Source organism: Periplaneta americana, chromosome 12, assembly GCF_040183065.1.
Source record: "Periplaneta americana isolate PAMFEO1 chromosome 12, P.americana_PAMFEO1_priV1, whole genome shotgun sequence".
Taxonomy (NCBI): domain Eukaryota; kingdom Metazoa; phylum Arthropoda; class Insecta; order Blattodea; family Blattidae; genus Periplaneta; species Periplaneta americana.
In genome coordinates this window covers 109,111,662-109,134,022 of record NC_091128.1, presented here as the reverse complement: position 1 = coordinate 109,134,022, position 22,361 = coordinate 109,111,662, and the positions used below count along the sequence as shown (strand labels likewise).

General features: G+C 34.6%; 1 protein-coding gene across 4 annotated transcripts; it reads right to left on the bottom strand.

Moving 5' to 3' along the window:
• Window positions 1–1,644: 1,644 nt before the first annotated feature.
• On the bottom strand, window positions 1,645–22,158 carry LOC138710796 (TBC1 domain family member 20). 4 transcript variants are annotated; one of them, XM_069841915.1, is made up of 9 exons: window positions 22,048–22,158; window positions 20,751–21,002; window positions 16,681–16,800; window positions 14,283–14,432; window positions 10,622–10,716; window positions 10,235–10,428; window positions 9,451–9,667; window positions 5,341–5,450; window positions 1,645–2,660 (listed from the first exon to the last, which is right to left on the bottom strand). In XM_069841915.1, the coding sequence occupies exons 2-9, from the start codon at window positions 20,992–20,994 to the stop codon at window positions 2,411–2,413; spliced, it is 1,380 nt and encodes a 459-aa protein (XP_069698016.1). In that variant the 5' UTR covers window positions 20,995–21,002; window positions 22,048–22,158; the 3' UTR covers window positions 1,645–2,410. The 4 variants fall into 4 exon arrangements, 3 of the variants coding, with proteins under 3 accessions (XP_069698016.1, XP_069698015.1, XP_069698014.1); XM_069841914.1 differs by lacking the exon at window positions 22,048–22,158 and adding an exon at window positions 21,999–22,017; XM_069841913.1 differs by lacking the exon at window positions 22,048–22,158 and having other exon boundaries at window positions 20,751–21,921.
• Window positions 22,159–22,361: the final 203 nt, after the last annotated feature.

Genomic DNA, 22,361 nt, shown 5'->3' with positions numbered 1-22,361 from the left:
CACTTTGAGAGAGGAACAGAGGTTAAAGATGATTGAGAATAAGGTTCTTAGGAAAATATTTTGGGGCTAAGAGGGATGAAGTTACAGGAGAATGGAGAAAGTTACACAACACAGAACTGCATGCATTGTATTCTTCACCTGTCATAATTAGGAACATTAAATCCAGATGTTTGAGATGGGCAGGGCATGTAGCACATATGGGCGAATCCAGAAATGCATACAGAATGTTAGTTGAGAGGGCAGAGGGAAAAAGACCTTTGGGGAGGCCAAGACGTAGGTGTGAGGATAATATTAAAATGGATTTGAGGGAGGTGGGATATGATAGAGAGTGGATTAATCTTGCACAGGATAGGGACCAGGCTTATGTGAGGGCGGCAATGAACCTTCGGGTTCCTTGAAAGCCGTAAGTAAGTATGAGGTAAATGCAAGGCAGGTACCTCGATACCAATATACGTATTTTTTTAATGAAGATCTAACCTATATCTCAAATGTGTTTAGTGAACAATGTTACTGGTCAGGAATGTATGCAATGGAGGAGAAATGGAAGTGGCCACTCTATCCTATTATCTCCGGACTTAGTTGTCTCATAAGTGATGCACTATTAGTGTCATTTATGAGCATCCAACCAGTCTTCGAAATGTTGCCTGAACATGTAACTTCCTAGGCAAATACTAATCGTAAATATAATCCTTTAAAATAATATGCAATTGCAATATTCTTCGTTTAAGGGTACAGTAAAATAGTAATACAAAATGTTTTGTATAGCTTAGTTATTCTGCAAAGAATCTACATATTTATATTGTAATATTTGGTAGGTAGACCTACATAGTTTACAATGAATTGTAGCACGTTTTAAAATCAGTCTTTGACAAACCTTTTTCAGTATTGATTAATCTTCGACATGTTTCCTTATGAAGTATTGAATTGGAAGAAAAAATTGATCGTGTTTTTAAGCAGCTTTCCATCACTTCAAGAAAAATCTTAAGAAACAAATTTCAGTTTGTTTTAGCAAATTAGAATTTAAATTTCAAATGTTTGCCAGCAAAAGAAATTTCCCATGTATTTAGCATCTTCATATGGAATTTTTTGTCTGATCCAACATTTAAATATCCATACTATATTTATTGATTATTATTTATGCAGCTACATCAAAAACAAAATGAAGAGAAAATCATCCATCAGCATAGCTCAGGAACTAATGAGCTGGACTGGGAATGAGAGGCTGCATTTGGGCATGGGTTTGAATCCTGCTTGGATTTTTAAGGTTTCCTAAACTTGTAAGAACAAGATCAGGTAAACCCAAGGAAAATCCTTGGACTCATCTTGCTGAATACCATCTCAATATTACCATTTCTATCGATTATAAGATCACAACTGATATAACATTAAAATAACCAATTTAAAAAAATTAACATTAATAATGTTAATAAAAGATTAAATTTTCTATTTTTTGAAGTCAGTTCTCTAGTTGAATCTTTGGTTCTCACAACCAACTGAATTTAAAAGAATGTATACTATCACGAATAAAAGGAAAATGGCCAAAGTCAATTACACATACTTAAAATTCCAATGAAATCTTAACATACTGTATGTTACTCAGTTTCGAAGTGGCGACCTAGTCCCTGAGGGCGGAATAAGACAATATTTTTGCTTCTTCTTTCTTTATTTGTTTCATGCGTTATAAGTAATTCACATTTTCTTTGAAAACATTTCTACAAATGCTTCATATCATATACAAAGATGAAACAATTCATTACTGAATTTACCTCATTTATAATATTTCCTTCATTAAACGGAGATGATAAAATGAAAAAAAATTATCATATGAAGAAAAGATCGCAGAAAGCTGAACAAACACTGCTCTGACACTTAGTACTAAATTGCACAATTTCACAGTAGGATTTAACACCTCAGTTACATCATATTGCACATTCAACAGTTAACTGGATCATCTTTGTATACTGAAATGAACATAATCTGATCTGTGATCTGCGTTGTATATTTTAGTCAATGCAATGAGATTCATTATAAAATTACTTAACATTTCATGATAAAGAATTAACAAGGGGACACTTGCCACATTAATTCATAGTGATGGTACGACTCAACATTTTAAAGCTTTTATACATTATATACATAGCAAACTAAATAAATCTTGATAATTCATGTTCGATGAAATCTGTCTGATGGCAGGATGCCCCTATGAATTATACAATTCCTCACCTTTGGACAAAATTAAACAGTTCGCTATTTTTTTTTAACTTTCAGTTCCAACCTCAGGTTGATTGTGAAGTAAATGCAAGAGCACTTAGAACAGATGATTCTCATCTATGCAAATAGTACAGAAATGCAGGCTTCGGCTCGAAGCACTCTACATATCCAGAAAGTGTGCAACAAAATTGACTGTGTACTACCTAACAGGCAACACACTGCTCACGTCAAGAGCATCCGCCATGCGCAGGTATGCATATAGCCCAACCAGTGCCGCAGTTGTGACAAGAACAAATCGAGAACGAAATCTGGGAACAGCAACGTGAGGAACCAAGGCCCAATGGGGAAGCATCCTGTTCATTTCGACAATGTGATGCCAGATTGCTCCAAGGTTGTGAGGACGTCTTCTGGGAGTTCGAGGTCTGTCATCAAATCTCCTAAGTTGCAATCTGTGAAGAGAGAATTATTTCCAATCAATAAATCATTATATGTAACAACCACTACACATTACGAGAAAATATCGATCAATGTACAAGAAAAATAGAAAAATCCGGAATGAATCAAAACAAAGAGAAGTAACAACATGTAAATTGGAAACAAGACATAAATGTCTTGCCTTATACATGTGCACACACTGTACGAAAACCAACAACTACAGAGGGTTGTTTCCGATCTCTGGAAATTATTTTGAATGATGTTATGTGTGTCAGGAGTCACACAACTATGACGAAAGGTGACAGACAAGTAGTGAGTGATTTCATAGTCAAAGTGCATGGTGTCTCACAGCAGCAATGCCCAAGAAAATCGAGCCTTTTTGGCAGGGGTACATTACGACTCTTTCCAATGCCAAGTATTGTCAAGTGAAAATAATAGAAACCTGCAAAAAAACCTGGTTTCGTTATTTTCAAGAAAGGCATCTTCTGTGTACTTAATAAGACTGGTAAAGCTGGGGTGGAATTAATTTCTATCATCTCAGGGTGCAGCTTGTGGTAGGGGGAGGGTGTATTTGCTTGCTTTTCCCCCCTCTGGAATTAATCCTATCTGAGCTTTGCCAGTCTTATTAGGTACACAGAAGATGTCTTTCTTGGAAATAATGAAACCAAGTTTATTGCAGGCTCCTATGATTTTCACGTAACTGTACTTGGCATCGGAAAAGGACGTAATGTACTCCTCCCAAAAAGGGTAGATTTTCTTGGGCATTGCTGCTGTGAGATACCGTGCACTCTATGAGATCACTCACTACTGGTCTGTCACCTCTTGCCACAGTTCAGCTATCGTGTGATTCCTGACGCGTATAACGTCATTCAAAGTCTATCCAGAGATCGGAAACAACCCTCTGTATGAGCAAGAATCAACAACCAACATCTGGAAATTTAATAAGAGATTAAAGAGCTCTGACAGCTTTATGTTGGGATGGCAGTAGGCAAATGATTTAGAAAGATAAACCTGATATCTATTGAAAACAATACAAATTATTGTCTTATGATGAAAAAATAAATATGTTTAAGGATCAGAAAACACAATGATATTAAGGCTGAAAACCTAAAGAAGAACAGAATAACACAACTCAAAGAACTACTCTATTTTCGGTGCAAAATATTTGGTATTTCTCGCGCCCCTGTCAATATGTCAGAAAATGCAATACGGAGAAGTTGATTATCATTTTATTAGATACATACCATATTTTCCAACTTTTTTTCTCTAAAAATTTGTCAAAAAAACGAATGCCTTTCATATATAGAAATCTGAATTTTTATGTGGGATTTTGATCTATCAAAGTCTGTTAGTCTGTCTTTATACAAGCATATAATGAGGTACCTATATTAAAGGAAAAGATCCATATGAAAGTGACATGTTCCTTGTGTATGCTTATGAGTGTTTACATACAGAAGATAAGGTGATAGCTCGAAATGAAGTAACCACCTATTTGTCCTGAAAGTGAAAATGTGCAAACTTCAGAATAAAGAAAGCTCTCTACTTATCACCTTTACATAGTTCTAAAACATTAGCCTACTTTGTATGTTAATGAAACCAATGTTTAAATTAATGTTAACATAGCAGATTTAATCCAATCCAAAAATTCTAGCTTTTATACAGAGGGACTCAGGAGGAAAGAGCCATACATTAAGGGGTGATTGTATGAGTGATTCTAAAGAAAAAACATTATATAAACATATTTCTTATCTCAACGATTTTGGAGAAAACCAAATGAAACCATAAGGAATGGGACAGTGCAGGCGATAGTAAATTAAGAGATCATTACCTATATGTTGTGTTTAATTGTCCATTTCTCTATAGATAACATCTTAAAAAAAATTCCACCATCGACCTCAATGGACTTTGCAGCTCGTATAGCCAGATGCGGTGTTGCTAATTTGAGTTGGTTCAGACATTCATTAATGTCATCACAAACATTTAAAACGCAGGCAAGCAATTGCTTCCTTGTTTGCACTTCGTGCTTGTAGACTTTGCTCTTTAGCCAATCCCACAAACAATAATTTAATGGTATAAAGTCGGGTGACTTCAGTGGCCAAGAAATGACACCACAACCATACCAATGCTCAGAATAGGTTTCATTCAGGTACTGGATTAATGGCCAGCTGAAATGTGTAGGAGCTCCAGCTTGTCGAAAGTACAAACCAGCCGGTACTGCCAAAGAACATCCTCCAAGTATTCTGACAACACATGCGAACATGCAAGTGTCAACATGGCAAATTCAGTAGTACAACTTAAAGACATTTTGGTTGCGTCTGCATCAATGTAAACAATTATGCAGAGCAAGAAAATAACACTAATGCTTGTTACTTTCAAATAACTGTTTCTCGGAAACCATGGGGAATAAGACATTTGTACAATTTCTTTCCTTGAGAATCAGCCATACTATCATTCCTCAACATCTGGCCCTTTTTCTTTCTATGCTACACTGAAAGCTATGTGTATTTTTTCCCACTTTGATAGGAGTTGAGAGGATGAGGAGAACTGAACTCTATAATCAAGTTAAATGCTACAAGAGTCATGATTTTAATAATTTTTGAACATACTGTAAACTACGATAAAATTAGTAAAAACTGCATAAATAATAGAAGTACATATAAAACAGTTTCTGTTATTTCGAGCAAAAATACTCACTCTCTCCTAAATCTCTCTTGCACTTCAGCTTCTACACTTCTTGGTGGGTAATCTTCATACAATTTTCTTGCCTGCTTCAGAAGATTTTCAAATGGGAGATCATCTGGAATCTTATTAATCAGTTATATCACTATTCACTCTCTAAATACTATTTAAATATTTAATTATATGGACAAACAAAAACAAAGTGTGTTTTATTACTAATGTATTACTTTTCGGTTGCAAAACATAGCCTTCTCTTAAAATTATTCACGAAACTTTCAAAGCCATAATGATATCTTAATAAGTAGTTTTCATGCATTAACACACCAGTTTGTAAGTACTGCATATGAAGTACGCAAACCTGTACTTCATGTAGGATAGTATTGAGATACAGAGATTATTTTCGGAATGGTACCATGTAAAGGCAGTGACGAAATAATATTAAAAGTGTACAAATAACATAATTATGATATAACAAAATACCAAAATACCCCCAAATTATATCACAGAAACATTGCTAGCTTTCAAAGAAAAAAAAATCGATTGGAACACCAGAGAAAAGTACAAGCTTTGCACCGAAAGATTAAAAATTAACGAGCTTAACTCTTCTTTTTTTTCTCTCTCTCTCTCTCTTTTCCCCCTCTCTCCCCCTCCAGTCCCGCATTCTTCCACCCTTCTTTTTTTTCCGTACAGTATCTCTCTCTCTGTATATATATATATATATACACACATAAGATTCTTACTATCTAATATTATTGCTATACTACATTCTATATAGCAACTTTATTATTAACACATAATTTTATTTACCTTGTCAATAACGAGACTCAAACTATCGACTTTCATTTCTGTACTTCATAGGCACCGTGCAAGCTCCTCTGGTGGCGACTGTTGTTACTAACTGCAGGACAGCAGCGATAGTTATGCTTGAAACGTATGAATGTACTTTAACGTCTCAGGTTAAATGATTAGAAATATGGATAATCCTAAAAAGCGGAAAGGTAACACAAATTGCTGTGTTCTTTGGTGCAGTAATGCTTATAGGAATATTCATTCCCAAAACAGAAAATTGAAGCGGAACAATGTTAATTGTGGATCCAAGCAGTAGTCTATGCAAACGAAAGTAAGTAGGCTACACTGCTTGTAAATAATCATAGTATTATTATATACTAATGTAAAAATAGAATCTATATGTTATATTATGTTTATAAATAACCATTAAGTCAACAATGACGGGAATTTATAATTTAAATTTCAATGCTGTATGTGCTATTATATTAAAAAAACATAGTACATAATTACCGAGTTCTTTACATATATATTATGTATAATATTAGAAATAATAATATATATTTATTTTTAAATGTATTCATATCGATATTTAATTCTTGACTTCAAGTGCTGATGGTTCACCTTGGGAACCAACACCCACAACAAGAATTTGAAGTATTCATTTTATTGGGAACGAGATCAGGACACTTCCAAAACCAGCATATCGTTCCCAGTATTTTTCCACAAGATTACAAGAAAAAGTTGATTCATCTCAACTAGCTTAGAAAAGGTATGAAAGAGACGCAAAAAGAAGAAGAAAAGATGAACATTGAAGTATTATGGAAGGTGAATGCTCAACAAGTGTTATTTCGAAAAATGAAGTAGTCAGCCGTAGGAAGAAGTAAATGAAACCATTCTTAGTGATTTTGGTTTTTCTTTCACAATTGAATTGTGAAAATTCTCTACTCAAGTGTCTATTCCATTACATCCCGAACTGAAGTCACATAACAAAAATGTTATGACAAGAGTTCAGGAACAGATGATATGTTTAATGAAATGCAACGTTTCCAAGATTATTCTTCAAAAAGAGATGAGACAGACCTACCAGACTTAATGGGAGTGACATTTGTGGTTTTGAATATATTGTTAAAATTGCTGCCAATTGAAACACACTCATATAGTAAGATTAGTGAAGAAAATAGTCTACTCATATTTTCACATTAAATTGAAAACTGGATTGTCGTATTCTGCTATGACGGTGATGTTCGGAGGTCATCGTACAACAATAATTATGATGTATTTTTACCACCACTTTAATGCTGTTTGTTACTGTAGTTTTGTGTTTTGGCCTAGCAGAAAAAGTATTCAGGAAACAATGCCCGCAATATTGCAAAGAAAGTAGACTACCCAAAATGCAAGTGACAACTGATTGTACTGAAGTTAAAGTGGAACAGCCACGTAACGTGGAACAAATAGTGGCCTTCAAATCTACATAAATGCTACGGTGGCAGATCGAGTGACACATTCATAACAGCTGATTGCAGATTATTTACTCTATTAGAAGGTGGTGATGAAGTCAGGTTTTCCCAGAATAAAAACAAACCTCTCCGATAAAGTGATCATTGTTGTTACTTCACCGTATCTGCATGATAACAGATTAACAGCTGAAGAAGTCGAAACTACTTGGCAGTTTCGAGCATCGTTAAATAAAACATACGAACACATTATAATACGTAATTTGTAGAGATATTATACACATATAAATATTACACACGTCATGACATCATAAATATATCGTTGTTTTCGTAATACGACTATTTCTCCCTCATTCAATGGTCTGAAATCTAATTTAAATGCCAAACGACTACACTGATATTTCAGGAATCTTTAGTTACATTTTTACACTCCTCTAGTAGTAGGGCCTACTGAACTTTCGACTGCGTCTATTAAATAATTAAAGACTGTAGAATGCTGGGTTTGCAGTGAAAGACCTGCCCTTGGGCAGAACACTATGAATGAACGAACCTATTCTTATTAATATTACAACTTTTTATCGGCAGAAAGCCGCATGTAATTTCTATATCACACATGACTAGTGAATGAATGCTAGCCTGTAGTTAATTACGAATTGCGACACTGCGCAGCGCCACCAGTACGATTTCCAGACCCATGCACGGTGCCTTTAGTCTTCACAATATTCCCAACACAAAAATGACCTGTCACTTAGGCCATCCTATTTCATAACCTGGCACCATAACATAACCCAGTGTAATATTAGAATATAGCATCTCGAAATAATTCTTCAGACGTAAAAAAATAAGTTTGTTCAGCATCAATTAACAATTAAATAATATACTAATATCTCATTTCGTCACTGTCTCATATGGTAAGGATATAAAATGATCTGATCTTTATACAACTCGTATATACATCACATAAAAACACAAAATATGTTAATACTCCAAACACAAAAGTGACCTATCGCTTAGGCCATCCTATTTCATAACCTCAGCACCATAACATAGACTAGTGTAATATAAGAATGTAGCATCTAAAAAATCAGTTTTCCTACGTAAAAAATATGTTTATTCAACATCAACTAACAGTTAAATAACAATAATATATACCAATATTTCATTTGGTCACTGCTCCATATGGCACCGTATCCATATTTTGTATGTAGAAATATATAAATATGAAGTTCTCTTAAATTCACAATTTATGTACAGGTCTCACATTTATTCTTTCTTTTAGTGTTAACAGAGAGACATTCAAGAACGTGACTGTAGTTACTAGCTGACTAGTAGATGTTTCCCCTCAACTTTGTTTCATAACAGTTCTTTGCAATTGAAGTCATACGCTTGTTAAAGTTATCATTTTGTTTACTCTTATATTTATGTAAAGAAAGAAATGCAACTCAGAAGAGTATGTTTTTTACTACAGCTCCATTCTAAAAATCTACCCAAAGGATTGTTTACAAAATGTTGTGCCAGATTTCCAAAAGAACCAATTCGAAATATGCACGCCATACATAAACTGGTAAATAAACGCCGAACAACACACAGAAAATGTGATGGTAAACATACTCTGCTGCACACAGGAGATTAAATTTAAAAAGTAGAAGCCTTCAAAATGAATTGTAAAATTCTCAACTGCCTGACAAAGAGAAAAAATGTTGCAAACACAATGGTAAAAGGGTAAATTGAAAGAGAATCAAAGAACAACCAAGTACAAATTGAACAAGCATAATGACTTCAGTTGATCTGTACCTTCATTTGACATTGGCAACTGGATACTTTCACATGTTTCTCAGCGTTTATTACTCGAGTCAAAGAAAACATTAAGTATTTGACTTACTTTCGAGAGAAGAGAGTGAATGCTGGCCATATCACAATCCACATTAAAAATTTCATCACATCGGTAAACAACAAGAGCAGCAGCAACATACAGTGGCATTAAGGGTGGCGAAGCTAGGAAGAAGTCATACAGCCGCACCACATCGCTATACTGGTTCAGACTATGACCATACCACGTCAAAAACCATGGTAAGCAGAACATTGTTCCAACACCAGACCTATAAAACACACAAATTTCTCACTTTAAAAAAATGTCCAACTGTTCCAACAAAATGCCATTCATATGCAGTATGTACTTCTAACAATAATTGTTTTTCAAAGTAAAATGTTCAAAGCAAAGACAGAGAAATTTGTCTTCATCTCGTATGTACAGTAGTGGCAAAAAGAAAAACCGGACCGACCCTTGTAGCTGATTTCAGAGCCTTGTTCACTCCAGAGCATGATAGACTGGTAACTAAGACTTTCGTGGTTCGAATCCTGCCTGGGAAGGAAACTTCGTTTTTGTTCCTTATTCAAATTTATTCCCAATACTTTTCGATTGCTGGTAAAATTCATGTTCTGGGAATAATAAGTTAATTAAGTAGTAAAATATCGCTGCAATCGAAAAATGTTGGGAATAAAGTTGAATAAGGAACAAAAAAAAGTTTCCTTCCCATGCAGGATTCGAACCACGAAAGTCTTAGTTACTAGCCTATCATGCTCTGGAGTGAACAAGGCTCTGAAATCAGCTACAAGGGTCGGTCTGGTTTTTTTGCCACTACTGTACATTTATGAAATTTTCTTACCTTTCCAAATAATCGTGTAATTCAGGATGTACCCTACGTATAAGTGGGTAGATATAATTGAGCAAATGGGATGTCTTATCCATAGTAGGCTCCATACATTCCTTTAGATGTTCTGTTGATAACTTTTCCATGATCTGGAATGCTACTGCTTCTCCAACAACTAATAGGAAAGTGACTGCTACATCATGGTACCCCTACACCAAACAGAAAAGTCATCACAAAGAAAAATATGATCAAGACTAGTATCTCTTAATATTGGAATAAAAAATGTATATAATACTTTCTTTTTTAAACTTTAAAATATTCGGTTAAGAAATTGCGAAGAAAATACTTGGGTGAGAGAATTAAATGTGCGGAAAAAAATAAATTAAACATGATCTAATTTACCTGGTAATATCGAAGATGAGGGTATTTGATGATAACCCTGAGAATAAGTCTTGTCAACTGATCTTGTAAAGCTACCCTCTGTTCATATGGAATACCTGAACAAGTAATGTCATATAAGAATCCTGTATCACTAAAGGCAGATCTAGATAGATCAAGTTTACTGGCATCAGGTGTTTTGACATTAAACAAACTTGACATCTGGGTTATTCAATGTCAAAAGAAGCAAAATTAGCCAGAAGTCAGTGGCATACTTATTTTGTATTTGACTGAAACTTTCTGTAAATATTATTAGGGATCTTTAAAGGAGAATTACAAAGCATTCTCCTTAAATCTTAAAGAGTTCTTAAAGTAGAAGCTGGCAGAAACTTTCACTTTGGCTTTATATAGTCACATCAACCTGCTAAGTGTTGTTGTTGTTGTTGTTTAGTCAACTGTCCGAAGACAGGTCTGAATCTCACAAGTAATACCAACAAGGCACCACTTATGAAGAAACTAGACCAGGAGATAATGGGGTAGAGTGGCCAGTTCCTTTCCCCCTCCATTGCATATATTGCAGACTAGCTACATATTACACTAGTCAGATTTCAGATGCATACAAACAATTTGTTCTTCCTATGACACGTATCGTCAAGTGAGATGTATTGCCTGATAATATACAGTACATATCAGTCAAAACCTCACAGGTACTAAAAGTGTTAACTGATTTAAAAATAAAGGTAATAGCTCTATGGAACCAAGAGCACTAATTGCTCTACTACTTAAAGCCCAGTGCCAACGGTGCTCGTTTCCTTGCTGGCCAGCAAGCTTGGTGCTCTGATGGGTACGCTGCTGGCTTCCATGTTTGTGACTATGTTGGTTACTGTTCATATGCATCTGGCTCTTTTCACAGTTCAAATCTGAAAATCATCTGTGACTTCATCTGTCGCCAACGCTCATGATAAAAAAGAAACCAAACTGTGAGTGGAAAACAACTAAAGTTCTACATTAACGATAGGAAATGTTATAATAAAATAATTAAAGTAGAAGTGTAAAACAGCTAAGTCCGATATTTAATTGCTGTTTCTTATAAACTAAGGAATACAGAAAAAACAGATTTCGTTGGAAAACAATGAACATGTTGTTGTTGTTTTCTAATGCCAGGCATTTGACAATAAAGTCATTTGACCTCTTGCACTCCAATATTTTTCAAAGATATTATCATGACCAGCCAATGAAGCACAGATTTTGAGGTGTTCCGAATCCATTTCTAAAACAATGAACATGACAACATGGTTTCAGTGGTCTAAAAACCAACAACACAGAGAAAGTAATGACTTCAAGCAACTGATGCCACATCCACAGTATGATCCACTGACTTGTGGTTCATCACTTTTCATGAATGTTGAAGAGAAAAGGTAGTCATGCTGAAGTTGAACTAATAGTGACTTAGTGAATGAGAACAGAAAGAGATCCTTAAAATCTGAAAGGTCTTGTGTAACTCGGAGGGAAGTACTTTATGCATTTCAAGTTTTATTAAGGGATAGTGAGGAAGTTCCTGAACCCTATAAAAATCGCCTAGTGTTATCAGTATAAAATTTCGTCGAGCTACAGCTAAAATTGAAACAAAAATTAAATAGACTATTTTGAGAAATGCAATTTCTTCATTAACAAAGTTTCAAATAAATCTTTTATATCTTGGAAATGGGACAGATAATTCCTTAGTACAAATTTTTCTTTCATGGGGATGAAATGATATAATAAGCTTCCCAGTCAATATTATAAGTTACCAACCAATAGTTTCAAAACTATATTTTATAATTGGCTTTTAATTAATCCTTTCTACTCTGTAGATGAGTTTAACATAAATTCATATGAAATTTTTTTTTTAATAAAGTTATTTACATTTAGTTACAAATAATAAATTAAGAGTGAAGTGTTTTCATTAATTTTTAGAGTTTCTAAATGTTTTGTGTTTTCATTTTAATTAAACTTTACTCCATTTTCAATCTTGCGTACACTACTTTTAACACTTGAATATAATTAATTGATTAACTAGAGGCTCTGAGGATGGTGCGTGAAGCACTGAAACAGCTGTAAGCCGGACAAATCTTACATAATTAACATGAGTAAGTCCACTAGTTAATCAATTAATTAAACTTTACTGTTTTCAATTATATGTGTATTTTCAAATGTATGTTTTTTTTCCCTTCTGTATTGTGACGAAACCTATAACTGTATGTTTAATGGCTTAATAAATTGAATTGAATTGAATTAAAATACTGTATTTCGTTTTGTGTGTCAAAATGCACAATACCTTTATTTTCCCTGCAATGTCTAACCCAGTTTTTTCAGATTTCACTGTCTTGACCAGTTCTTGCCGATTAACAGTTCTTATAGTTGTATTTCTTCTTTGTAAAAATTCAATAAAAGCATGTAAACCTGCTCTGCTCACTTCAGTGACAAGTTCTATAGAAGCTGTTTCATTAGTATTCATCTTGCCTCGCACTCCATAGAATTTTGCATTTTCAATATATGTCAAGATACTCGTGCACTGGACTTATTTTAATAATTAATTATAGTCACAAAATTACACAATTCAACAAGCAGCACTGTGTAGTACTGCAGCACAATATCTTTACTTGACTCAATGTAAGATGTCAAGTAAATGTCAAGATGGAGAAGTGAATCACGTGATCTTTAGGGGACATTAGAACTTAATTGTAGGCAAACTTTACTTACTACTGTCTGGAATGTAGAATATTACTTGACACAAACATCTACATGAGAAAGTAGGAAAGTTGGTTGATGTCAAATACTTGATGCCAATAAACTTTACATGTCTAGACCAGCTTTAACTTTTTAGATCGATATACTGTAATAATCTATAATTACAATGCGAAGTACAATATACCCATAGACTTTTCATGTTAGTCTAACTATTTTAGTATTAATTTCACATAACGTATTATCTCGAACAGCAAAGACTCTACAATGATTTTACCTAAAGTAATTCAATTCTTACTTTATTCATACTGCAGCAATTTACAGTACTTAAATTTTCATTCTCTGAAAGAAGACAGATATGCAATTTTGTGCTTTAGAGCCAGAAGATGTTAATGATTTTGCAAACAGAAATCTTGGATGAGAATATAAAAACAAAATAAAAATTGCAATTATTTTTATCCAGTTCATACTGATATGGAAATAAAAACAAATGTCCATAAAATTTAAAATCAAACTAATTAATACAATAGTTCAATTAATCTTCCGTGTGAGTTTAAAACATAACAGGAGGAAAAGTGTCTATCATACAAAAAGATACAATATAGTCTATTTGAGATTTATCCCAAAAGTAATACAGAATGGAGATCCATGAAAACTTACCAAAATGAACTATATTATAGAATATGAAAATGATAAAGACATTTAAGAAAAGATAACTGATGTATAGCAAAATTGGGTTTCGAATGAAACCCACAAGAAGAGACTAGAGGACGATTCAACATCACATGTCACATGGTGAAATATTTAAGATGTAGAAAGCCAAAAGAAGACCTGATTGTAAAATATGAAACGTACAAACAATAAGGTCCAGTTGTGTACATTCACAAAGGCTCCAATTCCTCTATGAGAAGTGAAAGAATATACGAAAGAAATAAGGATATTTCTATAACATATGTACCTGGAGGAAAGCGCTTCAGTGACCTGTTGACATCCAAGACTACCTGATGATATTCTGCATGTGCTTCCAGCTCTTTCTGACTAGGCTGTTCTGCTGCTGCTTGCGTGTCCAGTCCAAGGAGCTTCGGCCACACTTTCCTTCTGAGAGCATCTGAAATATCAACATTCTATTCACATTGTCAACGTCTTTGTCCTCGTCATCACCATCAGATTTATATGCACTGAAAATTAGGAATGGCATCTAGTATACTATAGTGTATGTGATGTCCTTTACGAGAGTTCCTAAGCCTGGTTCACAAGACTCCGACATCTAAAATAGAGAACAGAGTCACATAGACCAGAAGATATACTGTGTAAATCGTACTTGGTATGACAGCTGATAGTATCAAGACAAAATACTCACAATATTTTGTTAACAGTCTTAACAGCCACTTACACTGTGACCGTGCAGTTCATTCAATAAATTCTTCAGTCTATGTCACAGAGTTCTCCATTGTTAGACTTCAGAGTCTTATGAGCCACACTTAAAAATCCTCAAAGAAACCTCTAGTATACTCGGTGGCATTCCTAACTTTTAGTGCATATAAATCCCATACATCATCATCATCATCATCATCATCATCCCAACCACTGCCACTCTCATGGTCATTTTCATGATCTTTACCATCGACATTATTATCATAACCAAAAAGTTCACAATTAAACATCCTAGAACAGTACGAAATATATAAGAATACAATAGCATACCCACAATATATACTAAACACACAATTGCAGTTCAATACACACACATTATTCGAAGTCATAATACATCATAACACACAAACAGCCAGCCCCCACCATAGGAACAACACACCCCCACCCCTACCATCGACAAATGCACATCATAGAGTCAAGATCACCAGTGGTTCAAGAGACACTGAAGATGATGTGACACAGTGTTGAAACAGGCCGTCTGTTGAAGGTATATGCCTTTTTTAACAATTTTACACTTTTTTAACATAAGACTAAGTAAATTTTATGGTTTTAACAAAGTGTTAACGAGAACTTTAATCAATGTATCATAACATGATTTATAATCTGCCATCATCTCAAAGGATTCATTCAATCATCTCATGGTGAGTTCTACTCTTCACTCAATGAACTTCTGCTCTGATGTGCTCGTAACTTTATTAATATTTTTTTGTCTACTAAATGAAATTTAATACTACAGAGATGCTAGTAATAACAAAAGTGATTAAATTAACTTAGTGACAACAATGATAATCATGAAGTCAATGGCTCGGTTTAATGCACATAAAAACAACAGACTATAGCCAATGCCACCAATTTCAACGTGTGTAGGGTTACCATTTGTCCGGCAAAAGGAGGACATGTCCTCTTTTTTAATCATTTTATCCTGTCCGGCATGCATAGAATATCTAAACAAATGGTGAAAACCTATGAAAGAATTGAACTGTTTTCAATTATTGAAGCTGGAGCACATAAAAAAACAAAACAAAATATGATGACCTATTGACATGCATTGAATTCTTACACTCTAAAAATGTCACTATTCATGATTCAAAGCTATTTTATCAATTTTTTTCTGCAAAATACATAGATATGCCAATCAAACGGAGACAGTCAGAGGTATCATCATGGCGAAATATAATTTCAAGGACCTGTCCTGTGAACAGTTCCATAGTTATTTGTTACAAGATATAAATTTGTCTATTCAGGCTCTTGTGCACAAAGTGGGCTCCACCGATAAGTAGGGTACAGATGTAATACTATTCCAGCAACGAGTGAGAAAACTGAAGTGAGCCATTGTTTTTATCTTTAATTTTGTTCATACCAATTTTTAAAAAGTCTTCCTTTTTTCAGAAATGTCCTCTTATTTTAGATTCCATGTCCTCCTATAGAATTTCTTCTCATGGTAACCCTAAACGTGTGGAATTTTTATATGGGAAACTTGGATGCGAGTTTAAACTAGCTAACTGAAGCAACAAAGGCAAATAGTGTTTACGTTTGTAGTTTCATCCTCGATAGACTGCAGAGTACAGTCACTTCAGGTTATATTGTCAATATGGTCCCAAGGTGTAGCTCGATGTGAAGCTCAGTCTATGCTTTAATGTCTTTCATTGTGTCATGAAATAAAAAAAAAAAAGTTCATCGTTCATGGTATAGAGGATGATTACTGAAGAGGACTGTTAAGAATTGCTAACAGTAAAAATGATGCCAAAGCTCTGGACACAAATACAAAAGATGTTTCGTGATATAGGTCTATATCATAAATTATACTAATATTAGGCCCAAAACAATGGCTAAAAGGACTATAAAAGTAATAAAATATGAAGTGTCTGATGCATAATACATTTTAATGTATGAATGCAAAAGATACAGAAAAATATATTTACCATTAACAAGACCACTTTCTGACAAGGCTAATTTTTTCAACTTTGCAACATCAACTGGTTCCTCCAACAGAGAAGTTTCAATCTGAAGACGCTTTTCTCTTGTCAAACTGGACTGTGGGACTGGAAAAAAAAAAGTACTTTAGTAATGTTCCTAGTTCAATTTATACACATTACCATTAAAATACACCAATTGAAACCAAAAGTTTCGGTATTTATGTCTCTTTATATAGGCTAGTTTGTATCGAGGGTACTTAAATTTACAAATTCTCATGTAGTCTTAGAAGTAGGCCTACAGCGTCTATAAGGCAATGAGGTGTTACAACAATGTAAAAGCTCAAATTTGCTATTGGCCTTCAACAGTCTTCATCTTTATTTTGTCACTGTGCTTATGATGCTGGACTCTATAACTCTGTTAGCGTCATTTATGAAATCACACCACACACCAAGAATCGCAATTTTAATTTAAATGAATTAATAGATTAATTCATTCAGTTTCATTTAAATTTATTATACTTTATTTAATTTCAGGAAGTGGTTATTTCTTTTCCGTAACATAGGCCTATCTTAACTTGTTACATGTAAATTTGAAAACTTTTAACCATCAGGGCTTCACTTTATGAACATTGTTACAAGTTTCCAATTGAGTACTGAAAGATATTAAATATGCTATGTTTTACTGTATGTCTACTATAATTCTGTTTACTTCAACTACTCATGATGTTGATCCAAACAGAGTTGATTTTTAACGAAGAAAGTCAATGTTACCAAATCTCACCTTCTTTCTTAGTTTGAAAGTTTGGTTGAAATTTCAGGACTGCACAGCTTTATGTAACATTCGCGCAATTATCAATTTTTTCGAGAAACAGGATAAACTCTGAACGACAAAAAGCACAGCACGTGGAAATACTGAAGGAAAAAAATCAACGGATTAAATTTGACAGCAGAATATGTTTGATATCGGAAAAAGACAAGAACAGGAATGATAATGGGTGGCTGTTTATGATCTTAAAATGTTTTACAATAATCTCGTGTTCAACAAATGCAAGAGATCAATGTTCTGGTCGATCCCAATTTAATTTATGATTATTATGTCTTGCATATTGATTCTGCCTATGTTACCTATACTACTATAATATCTAAAATGTTATTTACAGTTCTGATCAAATTCCAAAGGCCATCATAATACATAATATGATAATATTATTATTAATATTATAATATTAACACGACAGTAGTCCACACCTGTGGAGTAACGGTCAGTGCATCTGGCCGCAAAACCAGGTTGCCTGGGTTCGAATCCCGGTTGGGGCAAGTTACCTGGTTGAAGTTTTTTCCGGGGTTTTCCCTCAACCCAGTACGAGCAAATGCTGGGTAAATTTCGGTGCTGGGCCCTGGACTCATTTCACTGGCATTATCACCTTCATTTCATTCAGATGCTGAATAACCTAGATGCTGATACAGCATCGTAAAATAACTCAATTAAAAAAAAAACATGACAGTATCCTCAGTGCGGCATCCCTGGAAGCCACAGCACAGACCATGGGAACCGCTGGTATGTGGGTATTGATCTGGGGCTGTGGTAGGCCTATTGTTGGATTTTCAATTTGCTGTATTAAGAGAGAGTGAGTATTAGGGGAGTGTTGTGTAAATACTTGTTCCTCCTCCAGATCATAGTCACTTCCATATGTCAATTATAAACATGATTATTCTTTTTTAAAAAATCTAATTTCATTGGTCCATTAGTGCTGCTTAGCAATAAGGAAATAAAGTAATGTGGAGTTTTAGGGTTGGTTTAACACTCGTATCTATGTTATGCATCTATTATGTCGATTTTTTATGGTTTAGGCATAATACAGAAGGGTTATGGGGGCGCTCTTCCATATAGGAATAGTGGCATTTCTCTTAGGTTACAGCCCAGTTTAGGTGTGTGTGTGTATTAATCGAAAAAAAATGTCATAATTATGCATCCTATTCTCAATATTTTCTAGCCCCTAATTTTGGATTAATACGGAAGTGCGCCCCATGAATTGATTTAATTTGTATCATTAGCTGAAATACATTGTCGCAGATATGTCTTGTAAGTGGTCTAGTGGTTACTTACTTACTGGGTTTTAAGGAACCAGAGGTTCATTGCCGCCCTCACATAAGCCCGCCATCGGTCCCTATCCTACGCAAGATTAATCCAGACCCTACCATCATATCCCACTTCCCTCAAATCCATGTTTATATTATCCTCCCACCTAAGTCTTTGCCTCCCCAAATATCTTTTTCCCTCTGGCCTCCCAACTAACACTCAATATGCATTTCTAGATTCGCCCATATGTACTACATGCCCTGCCCATCTCAAACGTCTGGATTTAATGTTCCTAATTATGTCAGGTGAAGAATAAGTGGTTAAGTTGAGAAACTATTACACAGGTTCCTTGATCGATTCCCGATGGTTCAAATATAAGTTAAATTAAAATATAGAAATATGTGTTGATATAGAAGTGCACTGAAAATAGTAGAAAGTGAGAAAAGACAAAGAAAGAAAAGACAGAGAATAGTAGATAAGAGAGAAAAGGAAAAAAATAATATAATAGTTCTTATTCCTCACCTTTAGTTAAACAATCTCGTAAGACGCTTGAGTTAATGAGTAACTAGCATATGTGAAAAGCAGACAGCTTCAAATGTAACTCAATGGCGTATTATGGTTGATTACCGGAAATAAAATGATACACTGGATATGTATACTGTAGTTTATGTTTTTATGAGGAAACTGCTATTACAAACTCTAAACCTAACATAGCCTATAATAAACAGCAGTCTGAAATGAACCATTGAAGTGATCCACGTACAACCTAAGTTTCCGCCATTTGCTGCGGAATTTGGTGTTCAGCAACACCTTTTTACAGAAAGTGCTGCAAGAGCAACTCCATTTTATTGCCTCTGACAGGGCAAAGGGACCTATAAATTAGTCTGCAAGATCACCGAATCTCTCACCACTGAATTTTCCTATGGGGCTTGAAGAAAATCTTGATTGACCACTTGGGTCTGAGATAGATCTTGTTGCACGAGCTATAATTGAATTCGACAATCTGACACTATCTGAAAGACTGGTGCAGCTACCTGATCACTGGTAAAATAACATTGTTGCTCACTAACATGCGCATTCGACACTCTCAGGTGCACCAGCCTCTCAGACATTCTCTGAACACTTATTGTAAAATGCATAGACTAATGCACAGTCTAGTACATACAGTCACGAAGCTCGCGGTGACTGTGGGCTAATGTGACAAGTTTCATATCTATTTTTGGAAGTTTCCTAGTACCCGGTACTCGTTACATGAGCAGTTAAGTCAGCCATTGTTGTATATTCAGAAAATATGTATATTTTCCCTGGACCAAAAATATATTACAAACTGACTAAAATTACATCTAACTATTAAAATTCTTTTCAGAAAGGAACCACTATGTAAACACAAAAACGAATTATGTAATGTGTACCGGGTACTAGGAAACTAGCACATACAGCTCTTGAACTTTAACTCAGAACTTTACAAAATTTAGTTGTCTTTTATGAGGATCATATTCCTAATAGTGGTATAGGCCTAAATCCTTATCACAAATCTTAATTAGCACGTACTCTGTTACAGTTAACGTTGTGAATCTTTGATTGTTTCAATAAACTTTAAAGTCCTCGAGTAGATACCAGTAATAATCTCTTTTTCTCTAAAATACTGTATGATCCTCCGGAAAGTTCACTTATAACTGCGCATACTGCTTATATTATGAAAAATATTCGACATACTGAAATCTCTCGAAATTACAATTATACACCTAATTGACTACTAACTTAAACTGCAATTCCAGAAATTAGAAGAGCAATCAATATTGTGTAAGAAGTTTGTAACGTTACAGCCTTAACTAGGCCTACATTTAATATAATTCAACATAGAATTTTACACGATGAAAAGAATGTAGTGACATGCCATAGTGAATAAGATTACATTAGGTATGTTACAGGTGTGTAACTTAGGTCTACCAATTTTATGTCAACCACTTGTGCATTAGAAAAAATGTGTCAATACCTTCATCAAAATTCATTTCTGCCGTAACACATCCATTCTGTTCAATTCTATCCACCTCCTGTAAACGTGGTCCCAATGAAGCACGAGAAATATCATCACGACAGACATTGTCAAGTTCACCCTGTTTTGCACACGTTTCACTATCTATATCACTGTCATCTTTGCCCGATTCATTACCATAATTTGATGTGGTATCGTCTTCTTGCCTTGGTGACAACGCACCTTTTCTTACCTCACTTTCCATTGTTTAAGCTGATACATGTTACAACACACAATTACAAATTGCTTATGCATACCACAAGCAGCATGTAAAAGACACCCAGACATTAAACCTAAGATAATACAAACAACACTCGGAAACGAGCATTTCTATTTTACATTTGTATAATAAACAAAGCTAATGACTTCTGCAATTACTGCCATGGAGGAATACGCGTCCCCATCCTACTACAATACAACTACTAGACAGACTACAGCTGATTTGTCATACGTAGCCATCTTCATATTTTGGTACGATAGCAGGGTACGTTCTCTTACTGTTTCATTGCCATATCAATGACACGAGGCCACGATTGTAACCAGTGATTGTGACCATAACCATTGACCACAAATGGCCTGCGTTCAAAAACAAAATATTAAAAACGCTGAGTGCCAGCTATAGACAAATTACTCGTGCTTGTTTCCTTGCTAGCCGCCAGGGTTGCCAGATTGGTATAACTAAAAGTAGCGAAAGCTCGCTGAAAAAGTAGCCAACATTCAGAAAAAGTAGCCCAATATAAATGGCAGATTTATATTTCGCGGATTATATATGTTTAATTGAATCGGAATGTTTTTTTTTTTTCCAAGTCTCCTTTATGAGCACTTATTTGAATTTTATAAACTTTACAATCTGCTTTATTGCTGTCGTCTTTCACATTCTGAAGCCAGTTTGATAATGAAGTATCATTTAACCACTGCCTATTAAACGTTTTGGTATACTTCTCCCACTTTCCCATTTTCAGCAATTACAGAACGAAATAATAAATATTTCCATTTTCAGTATAATCACAAAACAAAATAAATGTATAAAAAGTTATACACTATCACGATTTTAAAATGTTACTGTATATCACATCTATAACAAACACAGTTCTCTTAAAATTATTTCACTATAGGACTCAGAATTGAATAATTAACTTCCATTATAATTAGGGTACAAAAAATGTCAAAAAATTAATTCTCTAATATAACTTAAAAATTGTATATCACTTTTACAACAGATCCTAGTTCCTAATTTAAGATTATTGAAATAAACTACATCGGCAGTCACAAAAATACTAATGCTTGAAGTGAAGAAAAAACAGCAACTGATTGTTATCTTCAGGCTGCACTTCGCCACGGCACCGCATTACTGCTGGCACTGGTCTTGGTGAAACGAGAAAATCCCCTTACACGGACTTGGTCATGTGACATTGTGCAATATCAGAGCCTTCTTTAGTAACTAAAGAAGGCTCTGGAAGTATATATATTTCGCATAGGTAGGCCTATTTCGTTTCTCGTGGTTGGTTCAGACGGTGCGTGTTTCTGTGATGGATTCCAAGGTGGCTAGCAGGCTGGGTGCCGTGGTGGCTA